The sequence below is a fragment of the Amblyraja radiata genome, chromosome 5 (genome assembly GCF_010909765.2).
Source record: "Amblyraja radiata isolate CabotCenter1 chromosome 5, sAmbRad1.1.pri, whole genome shotgun sequence".
NCBI classification, from domain to species: Eukaryota; Metazoa; Chordata; class Chondrichthyes; order Rajiformes; family Rajidae; genus Amblyraja; species Amblyraja radiata.
This window is the reverse complement of record NC_045960.1, coordinates 95,290,162-95,314,387: the sequence shown is the minus strand read 5'-3', so window position 1 is coordinate 95,314,387 and position 24,226 is coordinate 95,290,162. Positions and strand designations below refer to the sequence as shown.

General features: G+C 40.5%; 1 protein-coding gene across 2 annotated transcripts in view; it reads left to right on the top strand.

The window, feature by feature from the left end:
• LOC116973616 (collagen alpha-1(IX) chain-like) overlaps positions 1 to 24,226 on the top strand; it is a 71,814-nt gene that overhangs the window by 745 nt on the left and 46,843 nt on the right. For both annotated transcript variants that reach the window (XM_033021853.1, XM_033021852.1), the window contains exons 2-3: positions 7,982 to 8,082; positions 22,726 to 23,679. In XM_033021853.1, coding sequence (XP_032877744.1) covers positions 8,007 to 8,082; positions 22,726 to 23,679 — 1,030 coding nt within the window. In that variant the 5' untranslated portion in view covers positions 7,982 to 8,006. The remainder of the gene's footprint in view (positions 1 to 7,981; positions 8,083 to 22,725; positions 23,680 to 24,226) is intronic.

The window sequence follows — 24,226 nt, the reverse complement described above, 5'->3', positions numbered from 1 at the left end:
AGTAAAAATATGTAGATGTTGATTAAGCTGCAAAACTACATGGGAGTGATAGGCAAATGCCTTCTGCATGTGGAATGTGTCCAAGAGATGAGGATTTTGAAGTGTGACATTTTACTCTGCTATGGTAGCAGGATTTTTTTAAAGTGAAATGCTGAACTGGAAGAATTGTGACGTGTAAGATTTGAATTTGCCTTTTGGCAGGATCTTTGAATGTAACAATTATTTGTGAGCTATCTTCTGAAAAGACTCTTGTGTTTATAGCTCATTGTCTTGTCTTCAGCTACATAATCATACAGTGTGTGCATAGTGCCCTTATTTCTGTGTTACTGGACACCAGAGGAGATACAACTTGTAGCATGGTGCTGAGTATGCATGGGGAAAGTGCAGCACACATCTATTACAGCCATCTATCTGCTATTCAACATCTTACCAGTTGATTAAGATTTTGAAACGTTTTGCACCCTTAAGTGTTTTGAGTAGGCAGTCAACTTCAGCCAGGCCTGAGATTAAAATATCTCATGGCATTTAAAAAAATCTTAGCACAGCATCTTGGACCAAATAGATGCTGAATACATTTTGGATACAGGGTTCTGTTTTGGTCTGTGCTTTGTTATTAACAGCATCTAGTCCCAGGAATTGTTATGTGCAAATTTGACAGTACCTGTGTGGTTTTAGCAAGATTACTGAATGGTCTAACCTGATTTTGATTCTGGGCTGGAATGGTAAATGTAGCTGTGCTACCTAGACTGTGAAACTTAGGAGGTTGACACTGACATATACAAGAAGGTACACAAAATTGCTGGGGAAACTCAGCGGGTGCAGCAGCATCTATGGAGCAAAGGAAATGGGCGACGTTTCGGGCCGAAACCCTTTTCCCTTCGCTCCATAGATGCTGCTGCACCCGCTGAGTTTCCCCAGCAATTTTGTGTACCTTCGATATTCCAGCATCTGCAGTTCCCTTTTGAACACTGACATATACAGGTCATTTGACGATCTCCATACCTCCAAATCTGAATGTTCAGGTATTACCTTTTAGAATTGTGATCTCTAATTTATATTGGTTCCTCACATTCTTTCTACTGCCTTTCTGCCCATACACTCAAATCCAAATTGTTAGTATAAATTACAAAAATCAATAGTCCACTGTATACTTCCCTCTCATCTGATAACCAACTTTTCACTGCTGCTGCCTGTCTGCTTATTGTCGCTCAGCCAATTTTCTGTCCACACTCAGTCATTTTACTCCTTGGATTTCAGTCTTGCTGACCAGCTTACTATGGAATACCTTATGGAATGCCTTTTGTAAGTGTGCATGTTCCACATCAACCACATTTCTCTTTGCTACTTCATCAAAAATCAGGTGGACACGATTTGTGTTGAACAAATCCACGTTTGGCTTCCCTAATCAATCCACACTGGACTTCTCATTTTGTCTCTGAATATTGATTCTCCAGAGGTCCTACCGACTAGACTATTGTTACTAGATTATCCATGAACACTTTTTTAAAACAATCTTCTAGCCCTCATGCAGCACCCGAGAATCTTTGGACATGTGCAGGAAGGAACTGCAGTTACTGGTGATAGGAATAGAGGAATGATGAGAGGAATAGATGGGGTGGATGCACAGAGTCTCTTGCCATGGGAAACGGAGTGCATAGGTTTAAGGTGAAGGGGGTTAGGATTTATAGGAATCTGAGGGGTAACTTTTTCATGCAAAGGGTGGTGGGTGTATGGAACGAGCTGCCGGAGGAGGTAGTTGAGGCAGGGACTATCGCAACCTCTAAACCTGTACTGTCTAATTGTTTAAGAAGCCTCCACAATTTTCTTCCTTTTACAAAAGCAGCTTAGGATCCATTCCACTCGACCGGCTGGTTTATCCACTTTTAAGGTTGGTTTGCATGATGGATAATTCTCTGCAATTTCTTGCAGTCTTGAGCAGAGCAGTTGCCATGCCCAGCTTTGATGCATCCAGATAGAATGCTTTCTATGGTGCATCTGTAGAAATTGATAAGACTCAATGGAAACATGCAGAATTTCCATCATCAGTGTGGCCGGACCAGGATAAATAGTTGGTGATATTTACCCCTGGGAGCTTGAAACGCGACCATCTCCACTTCCGTACAGTTGCTGAAGACGGGACTGTGTATTCCACCACACTTCCTGAAGTCAATGACATTGCTGGGAAAGGTTGCTGTCTTGAGATCCGCACTCTTCTAAAGTCCAGACACAGGGCATTCATGTCCGATGATACAGTGGCCTACATGAAGTCCAGATACGACCTTGGTAAGGCCATCAAAAAGGCCAAAAGGGACTTCTGCTCCAAACTGGAGGATGAGACAGATGTTCGGCAGCTGTGGCGGGGCCTGAATGCAATCACCTCCTACAAGGCGAAACCAGGAGGCAGCTCGAATGTCGGTGAAACATCACTCCCTGACGAGCTCAATGCGTTTTACGCACGCTTTGACAGGGAGAATACTGATGTGCCTTCCCGATCCCCCATTCGCTGTGATGGCATTTCATTCTCAGTCACAGAGGCCGACGTCAGGAAATCCTTCAGAGGGGTGAACCCCCGAAAAGCACCTGATCCTGATGGTATACCCAGTCGTGTTCTAAAAACCTGTGCGGACCAACTGGCGAGAGTTTTTACGGACATTTTCAACCTCTCACTTCTGAGGTCTGAGGTCCCCACCTGCTTTAAAAGGGCATCAATTATACCGGTGCCCAAGAAGAGTAAGGTGACGTGCCTCAATGACTATCGACCAGTGGCACTAACGCCAGTGGTGATGAAGTGCTTTGAGCGGCTGATCATGGAGCAAATCAACCCCTACCTCGACAAAAACCTGGACCCACTGCAGTTCGCTTACCGCCACAACAGATCAACGGTGGATGCGATCTCGCTGGCCCTCCACTCTGCACTGGACCACTTGGACAACAAAAACTCATATGTCAGGCTGTTATTCATCGATTACAGCTCGGCATTCAACACAATCATCCCCTCCAAACTGGTTACCAAACTCGCAGAACTGGGTCTCTGCGCATCCCTCTGCAACTGGATCCTCGACTTCCTCATCCACAGACCACAGTCTGTTTGTATTGGTGGAAATGTGTCAGCCTCGATAACAATCAGCACGGGAGCACCTCAAGGCTGCGTGCTCAGCCCCCTGCTGTACTCACTCTATACCCATGACTGCGTAGCCAACCACAGTGCGAACTCCATCATCAAGTTCGCTGACGACACCACTGTTGTGGGGCGTATCACTGATGGGGATGAGTCAGAATATAGAAGGGAGATCGAGCAACTGTCCATATGGTGCCAGCGCAATAACCTGGCCCTCAACACCAGCAAAACCAAGGAACTGATTGTGGACTTTGGAAGGAGTAGGAGGGGGACCCACAGCCCCATTTATATCAACCTGATGGTTGAAAGGGTCAAGAACTTCAAATTCCTGGGCGTGCACATCTCTGAAGATCTTTCCTGGTCCGAGAACACTAACGCAATTATCAAAAAAGCTCATCAGCGCCTCTACTTCCTGCGAAGTTTACGGAGAGTCGGTTTGTCAAGGAAGACTCTCTCTAACTTCTACAGGTGCACAGTAGAGAGCATGCTGACCGGTTGCATCGTGGCTTGGTTCGGCAATTTGAGCGCCCTGGAGAGGAAAAGACTACAAAAAGTAGTAAACACTGCCCAGTCCATCATCGGCTCTGACCTTCCTTCCATCGAGGGGATTTATCGCAGTCGCTGCCTCAAAAAGGCTGGCAGTATCATCAAAGACCCACACCATCCTGGCCACACACTCATCTCCCTGCTACCTTCAGGTAGGAGGTACAGGAGCCTGAAGACTGCAACAACCAGGTTCAGGAATAGCTACTTCCCCACAGCCATCAGGCTATTAAACCTGGCTCGGACAAAACTCTGATTATTAATAACCACTTTCTGCTATTTGCACTATCAGTTTATTTATTCATGTGTGTATATATTTATATCATGGTATATGGACACATTTATCTGTTTTGTAGTAAATGCCTACTATTTTCTGTGTGCTTAAGCAAAGCAAGAATTTCATTGTCCTATACAGGGACACATGACAATAAACTCACTTGACACCATTGCTGAGATTCCATTCCTCGGTGAAGACTGAAATAAAGTATTTGTTCTAACCTCAGCATGTCCTTTGACTTTGAGTAAAATTCCTTTTTGGTCTCGGAACGGCCCCACCTCTCCTCTTGCTACCTGGTTCATGTTTATTGCCCATTAACGATTTTTGGATGTTTGATTCAAAGTTTTTTTCAAGCCTTCTCTTTCCTTTTCTTATTTCATGTCGCAATTTTCCTCTAAACCTTTCTATAATTAATTCACTTATCACTTGTGTTAATGGCCTGACAAATTCTGGTTTATTCTAATCTCTATCTTTTCAGGCATCCAGGCAAGCTCGAGCTTTATTTTCCCGTCCTTAGTCCCTCATGTGAATGTACTTAAACAGCAGCCTAAATAGTTTCATTTTCAATGCCTCCCATTGACCCACTAAATTAGAATAGCTCCACGTAAAAAGATTAGAGCAGCATTTCGAATCTCTGCAAAAAAGAGTATTCTGAAAAGGAAATCTCCAATCAAAACTGTCAAACTGTGGGATTAAATAGCATGGACATTGGAATTAATTTTCATCCTGTGTATCAAGCGCATCTGTAGTTGAAAAGAAAAAGTCCTCAAAATCTAATCCAATTTAGGGAAAAGATTAAAGTTTTTATATGGCGATCGCATTTTAACTGTTTTTCATCTTTTCATCTTCTCTGAGGGTATTCTTTTTACACCCAAAATTTTGCAGCTGTGATTATTTTTCTGCTAAAGAAGGATTTGAGACTATTGCTCTGATAGAATCTTTTTATGATTAAGTCGTGAAGATATATAGGAACAAAAAGTTACGCGATGGCCTTGTTTGGAAAAGTTTAGGACACTCAATTATTCAGCACAACTGATAGGGGACGATCAGCCATGATCCCAATGAATGGCGGTGCTGGCTCAAAGGGCTGATTGGCCTCCTCCTGCACCTATTTTCTGTGTTTCTATGTATATTTTCTACCTTGTAGTTGGTTTTGTAATCATGCCATTTGTTTGCATCCATGATTGGGCAGATATTGCTATCATTCTACAGACTGCTGCTGTATTTTATCTTATGGCTGTAAAGACCAATGTTAAGCCCCTGTCCCACTTTCACAACCTAATTCACAACCTCTGCCGAGTTTGTTCTTGACTCATACTCGCAGAATGGTCGCCACGAGGTCGTAGGAGGTGTTCCTCATGCTCGTGAGTGGTCTCCGCGTACTCGTGGCATCAAGTAGGTTGCGGCGTTTTTTCTAGCCTGATAACAAAATGTCCACGAGTCAAAGAAAGGTTGGCATGGAAAAAATCATTACTTTTTACTCGTAGGTAGGTCGTAGTAGGTTGTGATGCTAGTAGTCGTAGGTGATCGGAGGCAGAGGGTAATAGCTCCGGGGTGAAAAAAAGGTCAGTTGAAAAAAAAGGTTATTAAAACAGCAGAACGTCACCTCTATCACTCAAAGGCATGTTCATTCATAGCTGGAGAGTTTTTTGGAGAGGAGACTTGTGTTTTAGAGATGGCACCAAAAAGGCAGCAGTGCAGGGGGAGGGCACAACCCTAAAAAAAACAGCCATGCAAGTGTTGCCCACCCAAGAGGAGGAGTGGCAGGAGGTGATGTCACAGGAGGTGATAGTGTAGGAGGAGGTACCCCTGCATGAGAGACCCCTGGAGGAGGAGACCAGGGTGGTAGTATATGTCCCCACCACCACCCCATCCTTCACTGCCTCATTTGAAGGCAGCAAAGCAGCCCTTTCTCCTGTGTCTGACACAGTATCAGAGGCAGATGCCCCATTGGTGGTGAGGGAGGGCTGGAGGAAGGTTATGCCCTATACCTTCACCAGGCAGCAGGAGGGGACCTTGAGGAATGGTTCCAGCAGAATGCCATCCTGTACAAAAAGGAAAATGAGGGGTACAGGGACAGGGACAAGAATGGCATGCTTGCCATCCACTGCCCCACATGTGTGCTTAAAGTTCCATCTTTTGTCAAAGCCCAGCGCCACTCTCTTCCAGTCATCTGGTGTACTAGGATGGTCCATCACATCATCTCCATTAACCCATTGAGAACTCTTCTTGTGCTTCCTCTTCACCCTTGCTCTTCCCCTTCTGCCTTTCTTAAAAGGCTGCTGAAGCAAAAGGGTAACTGCAAACAGCAGTAAAACGTACATGGTCGAAGCCAGTCTTCAACATAGTCGAAGGAGGTCTTCTACAAAGCCATGGGAGGTCTTCAATATAGCCGTAGGAGGTCGTAGACATAGTCGTGGAAGGTCGTAGGAGGTCGTAGGTTACCGTGACTTTTATTTTTTTTTAGGTCGTTTAAAGGGCCTGTCCCACTTTCACGACCTAATTCACGACCATTTTTACTCGTGGACGTTTTTCATCTTAAATTTAGCAGGATCAGATAGGCAGCATCAACTAAATTGAGTTCATCTACCCCCCCCCTTTGTTCTCTCATCAAGGATTCAAGGTCAGTTTATTGTCACATGTACCAATTAAGGTAAAGTGAAATTCGAATTACCATACAGCCATACTGAAACAAAGCAACAAGACACACGACTACATATAAGTTAACATAACCACAGCGGATTCCCCACATTCCTCACTGTGATGGAAGGCAGTGTTTATTCTCCGGCGGTCGGGGCAGTCAAACCATCCGTCGGGGTGATCGAAGCCCCCGCAGCCGACGGTCGAAGCTCCCTCGTCCGGGGCAATCGAAGCTCCGTCGGTCACTAACCAGAGACCACAAGCTCCATGATGTTAAAGTCCACGGGCTCCCGCGGTTGCTCCCGGAGTCAGTCTCCAACAAAGGCCGGCAACTCCTCGATGTTAGGCCGCAGTGCGGACGGAGATACGATACGGAAAAAAATCGCATCTCCGTCGAGGTAAGAGATTAAAATAATTTTCCCCCAACCCCACATAAAGCAAGCTAAAGAACACCAAAACATTCATTTAACACATACTATCAAACAATAAAGAAGGAAGGGACAGATAGTCTGTTGCCGTGGCCGCCATCAAATAAATCATATCAGATTATTCAAATATAATTTGCTCAACAGAACTGAGCACATGGGCCAACATTCCCCACCCTTCCCCTCCTTCCAGTTGCTATATAAACCCTCCAGACTTTATATTAAATCATCATAATGCAAACCTGTGTTAGGGTAAAGATAATAAGACTGTAACGTTATTAGGAAAAGTGCAGGTCTGAGATTCGATATGAACAAGGAAATATTTTGAAAAATAAAAATTGGAAGGGACAGATAGAAAAAAACATTAAAAACACTTTTGGAAATAGCATAGGCAATATTTTAGCAAGGGCACACTTTGGAAATTATCAGCCTCTTGTGCCTTTATATCCTTGGATTGGATCGCTGCTTATTTAATGGTAGCCGTTCAGCTCGTGTCCGTTCAAATGGGAATTGAAAACTTCTAGCAATTAATGGTGTACTACATAGAATTTGAATATGCAATTATGAGTTATTTTTGTTAACATCTCACTTGGGTCACATGCAAATTATTCCTGACGACTTTAGAAATATGCCCATTCATTAAAGCTCTATTGTGGAGTTGTACATGTGTGATAAATTGGGAAGTAACCACATAATTCCCAAGCTAAACATTGAGCAAAGGAGAAGCAGTATGGAGAGAATGGAGTATGTAAAAGTAAACATGAAAAGTAATACAAATGGTTTCTGCTATTGACGCCATGGATCTTACTGAAACACACATCATGCCGAAGCGTATTTCCTAAAATTTTCATTCAGTCTGTTTGGATAAATTTGTTACTTCAAGTAACTAACAGACTAAATATTTAATGATTCCATTTGTTAAATGTCTGTGCACAATAAAGACTATTTAATATGTTAGTTTGTTATTTACTCCTTCAGATGCACACGTCCAATAAAACCAACAATGAAAGTCTTATATTCAAGTATTCTGCTCATCATTCTCCTTATCTCAAGATGTAAAGGGATGACTTTAATTAAAGGTTAGTATATATTAACTATTACTGTTAAGTATTGGTTTATTATTGTCACATATACCAAGATAGAGTGAAAAACTTTGTTTGTGGGCTATCCAGTCATATCATACTGTACGAGTACAATCAAGCCATTCACAACTACAAGAGGTAGTGCAAGGAGAAAAATACCACCGTGCAGAATATTGTGTTACAGTGTTATAGCATTAGAGCTACAGAGAAAGTGCAGATAACAAAAAAATGCAAGGGCTGCAATGAGGTAGATAGGGAGATCAGGGCCACACCCTTGTCTTATGAGAGGACCATTTAGTAGACTGATACAGTAGGGAAGAAGCTGTTTCAGGAAGCATGCTCCCGAAAGCATGGAAGTACATGCTTTCAAGCTTTTGTATCTTTTGCCTGGTGGGAGAGGAGAGAAAAGGGATGGTCCTTGATTATTTTTGTTGTTTCCCCTTGGCAGCATGAGATGTAGGTAGAATTGATAGGGGAGTGGCTGGTTTGTGTGATGGACTAGGCAACATCGACAATTTTCTGCAGTTTCTTGTGGTGTTGGGTAGAGCTGTTGCCAAACCAAGCTGCGATGCAAGCCAATTAGAGGCTGGAGAGGTTGATACCAGTCTTTGGAGACATGATGCACTTCCTTATACTTCTGAAGAAGAGGGGTGTGCATGGGTGTGTTTTCTTTGCAGTAGCTTCTATGTGGTTGGTCCAGGACACATTTTTGGTACTACAAGCACTAGTTGACATGAGTATTGGTGTGTTGGAAAAATTAAATCAATTATTCTGTTGTTCAAAATGTGGAAGTAACAGTGAATATTAATAAATAGTATTTTAATTTGACCTTTTAAACTGGTTCCAGGCCAAAGGTTTGTAATATCATTTGGTTGAACCCTCAATGAAATATAGCTTGATCACATTGCCCGGAAGTGATGAATAGAGGAAATGATCTGCTGAGAAACATAGAAAATAGGTGCAGGAGGCGGCCATTCGGCCCTTCGAGCCAGCACCGCCATTCATTGTGATCATGGCTGATCGTCCCCTATCAATAACCCGTGCCTGCCTTCTCCCCATATCCCTTGATTCCACTAGCTCCTAGAGCTCTATCTAACTCTCTCTTAAATCCATCCAGTGACTTGGCCTCCACTGCCCTCTGTGGAGGGCAGAATTCCAACAGAATACTTAAATGCATCTTGCATGCTTGTTTTTTAAATGGTGTCATCTTTTTCAGTTAAGTGCTCCCTTTCTGAATTCCTTTCAAAGCCTGATTGATTTGAATCTGTTGAACGCATGAATAAAATTGATAAATTGTGAACGATGTCTCCCATGTAGCAGAGTCTTGAGTTAGATCTGATTTCATGCTGCCAGCAGCAAATTAAGTGTGGAACAAAGGAAAAACGGCAAATATATAGGGGCTTTTACATTTTCAGGATGCCTCAGCCTGACGGATTCAACAGCTTTGAAGTATTTGTAGAAAACATGACTGACAATTTGCATAGAGTGTTTTCCAACAAACAGCAATGCAATAATGACCAGAAGATAATCTGTTTCCCTTCTGACATTAGCCCGTTGACCCAAAGCAACAACTTTATTTATATCCTTGTAAATTCTCATCGACCTGCTGGGTATTTCCAGCATTTTCTGGTTACAGTTTGCAGCATTTGCATTTAATTTGTTTCAGTAGTATCATTTGAGGAGTAAATATTGGCCAGGCCACTGGGGGGAAGCCTGTCCTTTACAACATAAGGGGATCAGTTTATTTACAGTTGGCTAAAGTTAACTGAGGGGGATTGCTGAGAATGGAGCTAATACAGTATGTATGTTGATTTAGTATATACTTTGGAAAGAAAACGTAAGAGTTTTTTTAATAAAGTACTTCAACTGCTCCTGTTTTGTGAACTCAACATTCACATTTCCTTTGTAAGACATTCTAGCCCTGAAGCTCCATTAGGACATTTCTAGTCACCTGCCAAGACTGAGGCCATAAAGTCTTCAAATTAAAGTGATAATATAACAATAAGTTAGGAAATATGAAGTTTTTTTAAAGGTTGCAGATTTTGAAAAACTGAAAATTAAACAAATACTCAGCAGGTTAGACAGTACAGATTCATACAGCTGAAAACAGGCCCTTTGGCCCAACCCATCCATGCTGCCCATGTTTTATGCCTGAGCTAGTCCTATTTGCACTTGGCTCATATCCTTCTAAACATTTCCTATCTATGTACCCATCTAAATGCCTTAATTGTACCCATTGTACCCACCTCCTCAGCTTCCTCTGTCAAGTCATTCCATATACGCATCACCCTCTGCATGAAGAAATCGCCCCCTAATGGCTCTTAAATCTATCCCCTCTCACCTTAAACCTATGCTCTCTAGTTCTAAATTCCTCTATCCTGGGGGAAAAACGTGTGATCATTCACCTTATCTGTGCCTCTCATGATTTTGTGCAACTCTAGAAGATCACCCCTTAGCTTCCTATGCTGCAAGGAAAATGTCCCAGCCTACCCAGTTTTTCCTCATAAATCAAGTCCTCATGTCCTGGTATCATCTTGGTGAGTCATTATTGCACCTTTTCCAGCTTAATGACATGCTTCCAATAGCAGGGCAACCTAAACTTTGCACAATACAAGAAATGTGATCTCACCAACATCTTGTACAGCTGTAACATAATATTCCAACTCCTGGGCGCAATACCCTGACTGCTGAGGGAAAATGTGGTAAATGTCTTCTCCACCACCCTGTTGCCACTTCCAGGGATCCCTGTACCATTACCTCTCAGCCTCTTTGCTCTTTGCCTCTTTTGTTCTAACCAGAGCCTAAATATCCCTCATCAACTAGGGCTTCCTACACACGCCAGCCTTGTCCTTCATCCTAACAGGAACATGCTTCCCCCAAGCGCTCCCAATCTCACGTTTAAACCCCTTACAACCTTCAAATGGTCCACCCTGTTTCGACTAATGCAATCAACCTGACGTGCATAAACAAGATCAAATAGAACAAGTTGACCTACAATTTTAGGCTGTGCACGCCATACGCAAGAAGAAGAAGAAGACCCCTCCCGCTTGCCAGACATCCCTTTACTTGTGAACAGTATCTCAAGTTCAAGTAAGTTTATTGTCATGTGTCCCTGATAGGACAATGAAATTCTTGCTTTGTTTCAGCACACAGAACATAGTCGGCATTTACTACAAAACAGATCAGTGTGTCCATATACCGTAATATATATATATACACACATGAATAAATATACAAATCATTTATACAATGGGAAAGAATGGGAATCAAAACGCTCGGAGATCTGTATGAATTGGGAAAATTACTATCATTTCAACAACTACAACTGAAATATAATTTGAAAAATAATCAATATTTTAAATATCTTCAAATTCGTGATTATCTGAAAAAATACACAAAAGACTATCATAATATGCCTACAGACTTACTGGATGAAGCAATGAAGACAAATGCGGAATCAGCGAATCTAATATCGTACTTATATAACATAATCTTAAACATAGAAATACCCACAACTGATGGAATTAGAAGAGACTGGGAACAAGAATTAGCTATAAAAATTTCAAAAGAGAGCTGGGATAATCACTTACTACAGGTGCATAAATGTTCGATCAACGTACGACATACTCTCGTCCAATTCAAAACATTACATAGACTATATTATTCAAAAACTAAAATAAATAAACTCTTCCCTAATGTCTCACCCATCTGTGATAAATGTCTGTGTCAAGAAGCTACCATAGCGCATTCTTTCGTTTTTTGTACAAAAATACAAAAATTCTGGAATGAAATATTTGACATCTTTACAAAATTAATTAAAATAAAACTGGTACCAAAACCAGAATGGATTATTTTTGGAATATCGGAAGGTAACCCTGAACTAAACGTGTTTCAGAAGAATTTACTCAATTACGGGCTAATAATGGGAAAAAAGCTCATACTTAAATTCTGGAAAAATGCGCCTACACCAACAATAAAAATGTGGATATCAAATATGTTTGAAACACTACATCTGGAAGAGATGAGATTCCTCTTAGCAGGCAAAGCAGACCATTTCCAAAAGACGTGGTCTACGTTTTTGGAACTATTATAAGCATACGGTGCAATAGTAATTAAAAATAAATAAATAAATAAATAAATAAATAGATAAAAGGTACCAGGATCTGGTAACGGGGTGTAAAAAAAACCAAAAACAAAAAAAAACAAAAAAAAAACAAAACAACAAAATAACAAAATAACAAAAACAGACCTGGTTGGTAGTCCCCTTTCTGTGGAGTTTAATGTTATAATAGAGCGATTGTTTCTCCTTTCTTTTTCCTTCTTTTCTAGGGTCTTCTTTCTTTCTTTACTTCCTTCTCTAACTTCTTTTCTAAGGGACTTTCTTTTCTCAACACTCTCTTGCACCTTCACGACTCTTGCGCACTTTCTTTACTTTCTTTACTTCTATCTTTTTCTTAAAGCTCAAAAAATGAAGCGGTACAAAAAATGTATTAAGGCATATGTGTTGTGTAGTATTGTAATTTACCGTACTTCTAATTTAAAAATAAAATAAATTTTTTTTTTTTTTTATAAATAAAAAATAAATAAATAAATGAATAAATAAACTGATTAAGTGCAAATAACAGATAATTGGTTATTAATAATCAGAGTTTTGTCCGAGCCAGGTTTAATAGCCTGATGGCTGTGGGGAAGTAGCTATTCCTGAACCTGGTTGTTGCAGTCTTCAGGCTCCTGTACCTTCTACCTGAAGGTAGCAGGGAGATGAGTGTGACAATCAAGCTCTGAATGTTCCTATCTAATACCTTTGAAATTATCCTTGCCCTAATGTAGAGTCTCAACATGTAGACCCTAACTACTTTTTTCCATGACTATTTAAAAACTAATAAAATGGTGGTCGCCTATTTTTCATTCACTTGTCCTAGTATGTTCCCTAGTAAGAGATCCAGCATTGTGCCCTTTTTAGTAGGGGCCTCTGTGGAAGGAGGAACAGATTTAATATTTTAAATTGAAGACTTTCTTCGGAGTAGAATAAAATGAATCAAAAGTTATTATTTAATATCAAGAGTGGCCTCTGCTTTATTCCGATGTACAGAGCATGTAAATAATGGCAATTCCAAGCTGGGAAAAACAACAATTGCTCTTCAGCTAGCCCAGATCAGCTGGTGTAGCTTGGCAAAATTAAATTGGCTTTACCTTCAGTCCTGGCTCCTCTAATAAAACCGCCTTAGCAGCATAGAGCCAAAAACGCAAGCTGCCTTGCATCAACTCAATGTGTCTTTTCATCTTTCCACAGAGTGGTTTTAAAGGAAATAGTGTGTGGAACAAAGTATTCATCTTGTGAATGCTACTCTACGTACAATGTTTAGATTTGGAGTTTAGTTTATTGTCATAGTTTATAGATTTAATTTAGTTTATAGATGGAAACAAGATTGGTGAATGGAAGAGAACCCAGTGCAATCAGAAAATGATTGTTGATCCATTTGCATTGTCAGAATCAGCAGGAATTACACCCAACAAAAATACAGTTGAGGAAGTACTCTTCTTGTCCATTTATTTTATGATGCAATGCCAAGGTCGGTTATGTTGCAGGTGCAAGGCAGTAGGGCCATTACAACAGTATATATCCAATCAGAATCACTCTTGAGAAGAATTTGCAAGGTGTAAGATTCCAATGCATTTACTGCTCACCCATATGAAGATTGCAATTTTGGGAAGCTGTCAGAAAAACCTCGGTGCCGAACCAGTGTATTTTCAGAAGCGACACACTGTGGGCATGGCGTACTGGTAGTGGAAAAAGCAAGTGATAAGGTTGATAAACGGAATAAGTGAACTGCTAGATTGACACAGAATGTGCCAATGCTTAGGTCTTGGGAAGCTGCACTTATCCGGCCTACCAGAGTATTCTCTTGACATCTGCTTTAAATATGATGGGAAGGTTTTAGGGAAATCAGGTTATTAACATGTCACAGCCCTTTAGTCACCAAAATATTTTGTGGCTGGCCCAGTTAATGTTCTGATCAATGTTGATCCCTGGAATTTTAATGCTGGGTCTCTGGAATGGTCATGCCAAGTCAGGGGGGGAGCTGATTAGACACCTTCTTGATGGCAATGGCCTAGCCTTGTTTGAGCAGTACTCGCTCAAGTACTAGAAGGTTTGGTTATTTAAATATTGCAATGAGGGCATGTTTCTCAAAATTGGCCACTGTTTTACATGGAGCCCTGGCAAGGTAGATTCCTGAGCTTTGTCCAAAGAGATGCAAGGATTTTGAATCCAGGAATTAACAAGCTGTGTTCTTACTTGCTACACCCAGTGTATCCATCCCTCCCATCACTATGATCTTCACTATTCCCCAACAACCCTTCTAAACTCCTCCATGTTTTACCATCCCTCCCGTCCCCACCCCCTTTCTAGTGCCCCTTAATCTTATTTGCAGCTGAAGAACCTTTCGAACTTTCCTCCTCCTCACTGCCCACTTCCCCTTCCTCTTTCCCTTCCCGTTCTCAACAAAATCTCCCACCTTTACAACTAGCTCATCCATTCCTGCCTCTGGAAGCTCCCTTCTTTCCTCCACTCCCCCGCTGTGATCTGGCCTCTCAATCTAGCCTGACTGTGGCCAGGAAACTGACACAAAAAAATGTTGATCTGGATCTGCTGTTAAGATTGGCAGAGCCGAAGGAAAACACATCTCTGAATTTTCCAATAGCAGCCTGACCTAACCAAGCCAAAACTGGGGCCACTATTTCAAAGAAAAAAATAGCTTGTCCATTACATAAAATATTCTTACATTTCCTCATCAAATTAAATAAATCTTGAACCACCAGGAATTGATAAGATGGATATTGAAACAGCAGTAGTAAATTACAGCAATTATCTCTTCTCTTAAGCACTGCTTGTAACCAAATTAAACTCTTCCTTAGCCAAGCCTTTCTGAAATTATGATTAAACATTTCCCATTTCTTACTCATACCCATAGACCACTATGGTGCCAAAGTAATTTAAGAACTTACTTGGCGTTAATGCTACAGATCTGTTTCAGATCTGTATAAAATTTGAATTATCTATACATGTGCTTCCATAGACAGGCAATAAATCTTTCTCACTCTATTCAGAAGTATACAGGTATACTCTATCGATGATACCTCAATTAATGGTTTACTTCTATGGGCACATTTGCAGTGCTGTGAATGATCCAAAAGTATTTTAGGATCCAGCCACATTTCATTGCTTGGCTCCTGCATGTGTGGACATGTCTGCTCTGCACAAGGATGTTCTACATGGATACACACAGGCCCACAGAGCAGTTGTAAATGTAGACGCATTGGGATATCGGAAGGTATCCCTGAATTAAACGTGTATCAGAAGAATTTACTCAATTACGGGCTAATAATGGGAAAAAAGCTCATACTTAAATTCTGGAAAAATGCGCCCACACCAACAATAAAAATGTGGATATCAAATATGTTTGAAACATTACATCTGGAAGAGATGAGATTCCTCTTAGCAGATAAAGCAAACCAATTCCAAAAGACGTGGTCTACGTTTATGGACCTATTACAAGCATGAGGTGCAATAGTAATTTTAAAAATAAATAAATAAATAAATGGTATCAGGACCTGGCATTGGGAGATAAAACAACAAAAACAGACTTGGTTGGTAGTCTTTCTGCGGAGTTTAATGTTATAATAGAGCGATTGTCCTTACTTTCTTTTTCTTTCTTTTCTAGGGTCTACTTTCTTACTTTACTTCCTTCTCTAACTTCTTTTCTAAGGGGCTTTCTTTTCCCAACACTCTCCTGCACTTCACAACTCTTGCGCACCTTCTTTACTTTCCTTACTTCTATCTTTTTCTTAAAGCTTTAAAAAAAAAAAAAATGAAGCGGTACAAAAAATGTATTAAGATATATGTGTTGTGTGTTATTGTAATTTACCGTACTTCTAATAAAAATAAATTTTTTTTTAAAAAAAGTAAATGTAGACGCTAAGAAAAACTTTGCATGCAAGCATTTAAACTATGTTTTTACATTGCAGAATAAAATAGCTTCATACTTACAAGGATTCTTCAAATAACTTGGGATGTAATTGCTAAAAACAATATATCTTAAATGTAACAGATCTTGGAATAGTAGACTGCTTGTCTTGTGGCTTTTCAATTCTAAGACTAATGTCACTGAATTCTAAATAAAAAAATCATTTCAATCTACTAAACACATTAATTTCAATCGGCACTTGCGAAATTACCGCAGATAGTAGTAAAATTACATCCTACCCATTGCTTTTACCCATTTCTACCTTTGCTTTTACCCCATCCCATTTTACTGAAACTTAATTCAAAGCTGGTCTGCATGATTGAGTTTTAAGTGAATTCTCCTGTTGTAATCGGGATGCTTTCCGAGTGGAGAAAACCATTGCTCTTCCAATTATTCAGTAACTACAACAAGAATGCTTAGACGCCAAATTTTATTGGAAAACAAATGCAACTTAAGGTTCAAGGTTTCAAGGTCAGTTTATTGTCACATGTACCAATTAAGGTACAGTGAAATTTGAGTTGCCATATTAAGTGAAAAGCAACAAGACACACATAAAATAAAGGTTAACATAAACATCCCCACACTGTGATGGAAGGTAATACAGTTCAATCTTCTCCCTCTTTACTAATCACTTTCATAAAGAGTAAGTGAAGGCTGTAAAATAGTTTAGAGGTGGCTACAGTTTCAGTGAGAAAGTAGTGCCAGCTTAATTTGAAACCATAGCAGCTATAAACAACAGAACAGCACCACGAGCATACTCAAATTGTGAATTTTGTTTCTTTTTACCACTTTTGTTTTAAATGTATAACCATATATACACACAAAGTCAATACATATACGAGTTGACCATGAAAATTAAATAATTTCTAGAGTATTTAATTATTGCTATTGCAATCAAGAACTGTTGTGAAACAGCTACAACGTATTAAGGTAATAATAATAATAATAATAATGCATTTTATTTGCTGGCGCCTTTCTGGACACCCAAGGACACCTTACAGGACATAAAATCACAATACATTTATCAATATTAAAATCAAGTTGATTAAAAACAAAACCAAAAAATAAAAAATAAAAAATACACAAAACATTTTAAGCCATTAAAATCAGGGTGAACATGGTGGAAGTTATGTCGGGTATGCTAATCTAAACAGGTGTGTTTTGAGTTGTGATTTGAATTGATCGATAGTGTCCAGGTGACGGATGGGAGGTGGGAGAGTGTTCCACAGACTTGGGGCAGAGCAGCTGAAGGCTCTGGCACCCATGGTGCTGAGTCTAAATGTGGGGACAGTTAAAATTGCAGCTGAGGAGGAACGAAGTGACCGGGAAGGAGTGTATGGTAACAGCAGGTCAGAGAGGTATTGGGGAGCAAGGTGGTGTAGGGCTTTGAAGATCAGCAGTAAAATCTTGTAGTTAATCCGGTGGTGCACAGGGAGCCAGTGGAGCTGAGTGAGGATGGGTGTGATGTGGTCCGATGATCTGGTGCGGGTGATGATCCGGGCTGCAGAGTTCTGAATGCATTGGAGGCGATGAATAAGTTTATTGGAGGTGCAAGTTAGGAGGGCATTGCAGTAATCGATGCGGGATGTGACCAGAGCGGGGATGAGGACTTTTGTATTGTCTTTGGAGAGGGAGGGGCGGAGTCTGGAGATGTTGCGGAGATGAAAGTATGCAGAGCGTGTGATATTGCTGATGTGGGGGCCAAAGGAAAGTGTACTGTCCAGAATGACGCCAAGACTTTTTACATGGGAGGAGGTGGGTATGGGTGAGCCATCAACTGAAATGGTGAACGGGTGGGTTTTGGAGAGTATGGACTTTGAGCCAATTAGCATGATTTCTGTTTTATTTCCATTGAGTTTTAGAAGGTTGAGTGACATCCAGTTGCTGATAGCTTGAAGACAGGTGGTGAGGGCAGTTGGGGGAAGGGAGGTGTTTGGTTTTGTGGAGAGTTGTGTATCATCGGCGTAGCAGTGAAAATTGATTCCAAAATGACGGAGAATATTGCCAAGAGGTTGAATATAGATGATAAAAAGCAGTGGCCCCAGCACCGATCCCTGAGGAACACCATGGGTGACTGTGGCAGTTGTGGATGTGACTTTATTTCCCTGGATGAACTGTTTTCTGTCGTGTATTGAATTGAATTGAATTGAATCCTTTATTTGTCATTCAGACCTTTCGGTCTGAACGAAATGCTGTTGCCTGCAGCCATACATGTAATAATAACAAAACACAATAAACACAAATTAACATCCACCACAGTGAGTTCACCAAACACCTCCTCACTGTGATGGAGGCAAAAGTCTTAGAGTTACTGTCTCTTCCCTCCTCTTCTCCCTCTGTGCCGAGGCGATACCCCACCGGGCGATGGCATCAGTCCCGCGGTTCAAGCTCCGCGGCCCGGGGGTGGTCAAAGCTGCCCGCAGCTGTTGCAACGGGTGCTCCGGAAAACAGGCACCAGCCTGTGACCTGCGAGCTCCCGACATTGTCCTCCACTGGCCCGCGGCCGAGCCCCGGATCCAGGTCGCCGCCGCCAGAACGCCGCCTCAGCCGCCGTAGCACCGTCTCCGCCCCGCACCGGGCCGCCCACAAGGCAGCGTCTCAGCCCCGCACCGGGCTGCCCCCACGAGAGCACCTTCCAGCCGGGAGCCGGTCCGCCCTCACGGCAGCGTCTCACACGGGAGCGCCTTCCAGCCGGTAGCCGTGCCGCTCACACAGGAGTGTCTCAGGCCCGCGCCGTCCGCCCTCACCAGAGCGCCGAGTCGTGCCGCTACCCGGACGTCGCCACAGCTCGAAGACGGCCAGCCTCGCGTTGGTGAGTCCTGGCTGGCTCTACCTCCGGACCCTCGAGGTCGGTCGCAGGTTGGAGGCCGCCAGCTCCGCCATTAGGCCTCAGCGCAGACGGGGGAAGAGAAGGGGGATACGACAAAAAGTCGCATTCCCCCGAAGGGAGAGACAGAAAGCTCTGTTTCACCCTCCCCCCACACACATAACACCACCTAATAACCAAAAAAATTACTAAACTAGACAAAAAAAAACAACACAAAAAGTAAAAACAGACAGACTGCAGGCGAGCCGCAGCTGTATCACAGCGCCGCCACTTCCGTAGATAGGACCTGAACCAAAGTAGTGCATTGTTGTTGATGCCGGTGGCAGATAGACGTTCCAGAAGAATTGGGTGGGAGATGGTGTCAAAGGCTGCTGTGAGGTCGAGGAGGATCAGAATGGATAAGTGACCGGTGTCACCTGCGAGAAGGAGATCATTTGTAATTTTTACCAAGGCTGTTTCAGTGCTGTGATTGTGGCGAAAACCGGACTGAAACCGGAATAATGTACGAGAAGAGTATTATTTCCAGTATCAGTTATTTTCAGCAAACATTATCTTCCCAATCAACTGACCCTGTTATGGTCCTACTGCCCTCCATCTACAACATAACTGACCTTGACATTGCATCATAAAATAAATGGACAAGTCTCCAGAATAGAAGAGTGCATCCTCATCTGTACTCAACCAGAGCTTACAAATTCTCCTCAAGAGTGATCCTGGATATATATTGTTGTAATCTTTTCTCGTGAACCTCCCAAAAACTGAGTAAAGAATAGAGAGACTGCAGTAGTCCAAAGAGGCAACTCACCATCGCCTTCTCAAGGACACTAAATGATGTCTTGTCAATGACACTCAAATCTTGTAAATCAAGAAATATTGAAAAATAACTACTTCACCAAGTATGTTTGCGGCTGCATTCTCCATGGCCCATTAAAACAAATGTTTATGGAATGGAGACAAATTGGGGTCAAATTTTAGGTCTTGTATATTTTTAATTGCCAAGTGACCAAACACACAGCGTTTTCCAGTTTCCTTGCTTTATTTAAAAAGAAAACGAGTACTTGACTTATAAATGACACATATCTATCTCATTGTTTATCTAATGTAAGAACAAAGAACTTAATGTCATGAGATTAAGAACCAGTGGGTTAAAAATGGGTGATATGGACATTTTTCCCAATTTGTGTTTCTGATAAAGTCAAAAGTAATGCACATAAGAGCAGATACCCAAGAGGTGACTAATCTGATGCTACCGACTACACATGTCAAAATTATACCCTTGGGTTTTTAAATCTCACTCCTTTACTGGATTTAAGCTGCAAACTATCCAGTCAGATGAATTGAATTTTGTACATTTCTATATAATGGAGACAATATTAGTCATGTTGTAAAGGCCAGGAATGCTTTTTAAATGGAGGAAGAGATATAATTATGGCATTTCCATTTGAACTTTGAGCTAGTAAAACTTCTCTGGGTTATTAGATACAATAATGAGTTGAAACATGGTGGTTATCTAACAAGTACGCTAGACATTTAGCAGAGACCCACAACCCTGTTTTATGCCTTGGTGTTTTCTGCTGAACATTGCCAGATATTTTTGCTCACAATTCTATGCTTGTAGTTTGAGTTCAAGATGCAGTTTAAAAGACTTTTAATGAGGATAGCGATTCCTAAAGTCCTGAAATACTTGTGAAATTCATCACATACACTATACCGGCCATATTACGGTGAACAAATTACTTTCCGGCCTCAAGGCTCAAGGGACTATTTGAAGTTAAATAGATATGAGATAGCAAAACAGTAAAGGTGACTATTCTGATTATTCCTTTTTCGGAATAGAAACCTACTAAGCACCATGTCACAACCACATGGATATATAAGTATCTCAGTGGTTGAGTGGCATCATCATTACTTAAGCTCAGATTTTTTTAAATTAGATGTTTTTAACATTTGGGGCTGTTTGAATAATTGTGCGAGTGAAAAGATACTTTTATTAATCCAATGTTCTAGATTGAAAACCATAAATCTCCTATGTAATCTATTAACAAAATTAAATAACAGCACAGATGACGTGCTATAAATAATGGTTTTGCCTCTTATTGTTACCAAAAGGGGAATATTACTGAATGGCAGTCGAATTTCCCATTAGTGAGGAAGATCTTTGGGCTCCTCTACAGCTACTTCATTTTAATTAGTTAAATAATTTGATTAGGTTAGACAAAGGATTGTCTAAAATGTAACTTTTGTGTAGATACAAAATGGACTGGCATCAAGTCACTTATCCATTATACAGCTGGTTTACACAAAATGCTGGGAACGGCAGCATCTTTGGATAGAGGGAATGGGTGCCGTTACGGGTTAAGACCCTCAAACAGCTGGTTTAGTTTGACTTTTCATTGTATTTATCCACATTAAATGAAGTAAACAATGTTCGCAGTGAATTCATATGGTCATAGTCGTGTTTCACAGTATATCTTGTGCCAATTATTTGTTTGAAATTGTTTGAAGCAGCTGAATATAAACTTATCTTGGGCTATAAAAGAATTCATCAATAATAAATCATCAGCCTTTTTAAAATTTGTTTTTTTCACTTTAAAAGAACATTGGATAGAATACAGAACTCGCGAACAACTTCCACTCGTCTCTTTTGCATTAAGATGAATATGTCAGTTGGTACAAAGACACAGACTAGAGTTTATGTTTCTTGTGCTAATCTTCGTGAGATATCAGTAGAAATATGAGTGACTGAAGCTCAAACTCAGGATTAGATGAAAAGTTATACTTAATAATTTTCGAACCTACCTCCTATGTTGTATTATTAGTAAATTATTCCATTCTTCTTTATCATGCTTTTTTTTTTTCTCTCTTTATTATTTTCTATCTATAAAAAAAAATAGAAGCAGTCATTAAATAATTGATAATATTAGCAATGTATGACTGATATACATGAAATGTTCTTATTATGTACTTGCTTCTAATAAAAATATTTAAAAAAAAGAAAAAAAAAGATATCAGTAGAAATATTAGCATTTGATGTCACTGGACAATTTCAAAGAAAGTCATTTAATTTAAAAAAATGTGATATAGAGTATTTGTCTGCAAATGTTATTTGCAGTAATCAGCTGACTATAATCCAAGTAATGAATCCAATGTGTCATGAGAGGATTATTAACTCCTCAGTTTCACTTATGAATATCATATTAGTGACTATATCACAGTGCTCTATGCAGTCTCTAGCAATCTTTGGGGTCAATAATTTCTTGTTTTAAATATTAATGTAACCTAAAAATGTACAACATTATTTTTTTGATTAACCTCAATAGAGAAACACCTTAAATATTATTTACCTACCTACTTTAATTTATAGTTTTAAAGTATGGATTGAAGATGCCCTAAGCTGATTTATATATTTACTGGCATTTCTTGATTTATCAAGGTTTATCCTCCGGGGTCTCTATTTAGCAAAATAAAAACTATTGGAGGGACTCAGCGGGTCAGGCAGCATCTGTGGAAGGAAATGGACAGACAACATTTTGGGTCAGGACTCTTCTTAGACTGACCTGCTGAATTCCTCCAATTGCTCAAAATTCCAGTGTCTGCAGTCTCTTGGATCTCGAGGATACTTTAGTTTATTTGAAATATGCATCTTTTAAATTTTTTTTACCTTTATTTGAAAAATTGCCCAAAACAATGCCTCATTTAAATAAGATTTAAATAATATTTAATATAATAAGAATATTGTCACTACTTTGAATTGTGCTTAAGTGTAAGAACTTGCTTTATTCGTAGGACATGGTGAATCATTAACTGATGAAGACTCTGCAGACCATTCTGAGGTATTGTTTCCTACCTCTGGGAACCTGTCTTTGTTGTTGGGGGATAGTGAAATTGTATTACAATCTGTTTCCAGAGCTACAGGTATTACTGTTACAACAAATGAAATTGTAACAATCCCCACAACACAGCCATCTCTTAGTTCAACTGAAAGCCAAATATCATTGCAACCTGCTTCTACGGATTCAATGGATACTCGGTTTGATGAGGAAATGTTGTCACTCGCTACTCCAACAGCATCACCCACCACACATCTCACTGGCAAAAACCTGCATGCTCACTTGACAGTTTCATCTCCTACTCCTATCAAGAGTGAAATGCCAAAATGGCACAGTTCAACAGTCAAATCTTCTACTCGAGCAGATGGTGGTATATTCTCCAAATCTACCTCAACCAATCTATCCATGGCCACACAGAGTGAAGTGTTATCTGCATCTACCCCAACTGAGCCACCAACATTCACACATAGTGAAGTGTTATCCCAGTCTACCTCAGCGGAAAATGGTACCTCCACTAACACTCCAAATAGTCTTGGCGCAGCAGTGGGACCTTTGCCAAATGTTTCTCTGCCCACAACGATCCCATCTGCTTATTTTGAATTTGCCATCACACCTGGCTCTTCGGACAGGATTTCACATGAGAATGCATCTGAAAGATATCTTCTCACTCAAGATCAGAGAGCAGCTTCTGTGCAGGAAACCACCAGCGTATCACAGCAAAGCAACGCACTGGAACTTCGAGAGAGTAAGATAAGATCAACAGAAGCCACCCCAGAAAATGTTGTGAATACACCTCCATCGGTTTTAATAACTGCAGCTACCTGGTCTCTAACCACCTCATGGCAAAATGAAGAAAGTTTAAGTAAACCTCTAGAAGAACCACCAATTCAAGAAATCGTAAAATCTGCAGGTATGAAAGAGCACTAGTCAATTGAAACCTGATAAATATTCAGCATTAAATATATTGTTATATTTATACAGCTATCTTACCGTTCATTAATAAGAAATACGTACTAATGATTTCATAATTAACTATGGCAAAGATTTTCAAATAACCCCTTAAAATGTGGATGGCTGGGCAAAAATACAGCAAAATTATTTGTGCTCGAGAAGATATGGGATTGCATTGGCCAATAGTCTGGTAGAGGGGCATAGAATCTTGCAGCATACTTTTGGCCCAAATTGTCCATGCTGACCAAGTTGCCCGTTTACGCTAGTACTATTTGCCCGCATTTGACACATATCCTTCTAAACCTTTCCTATCCCCATATAACTGTCCAAAAGTCCCTTAAATTAAATTATTGTACTTGGCCCAACCACTTCCTCTGGCAGCTCATACCATAAACACCACTCTGTGTGTGAAATAGTTGCCCATTGGGTTCAAATTAAAATATCCCCTCACACTTTAAACCTATTTCCTCAAGTTCTTGCTTCCCCAAGCATTGGGAAAAAACTGT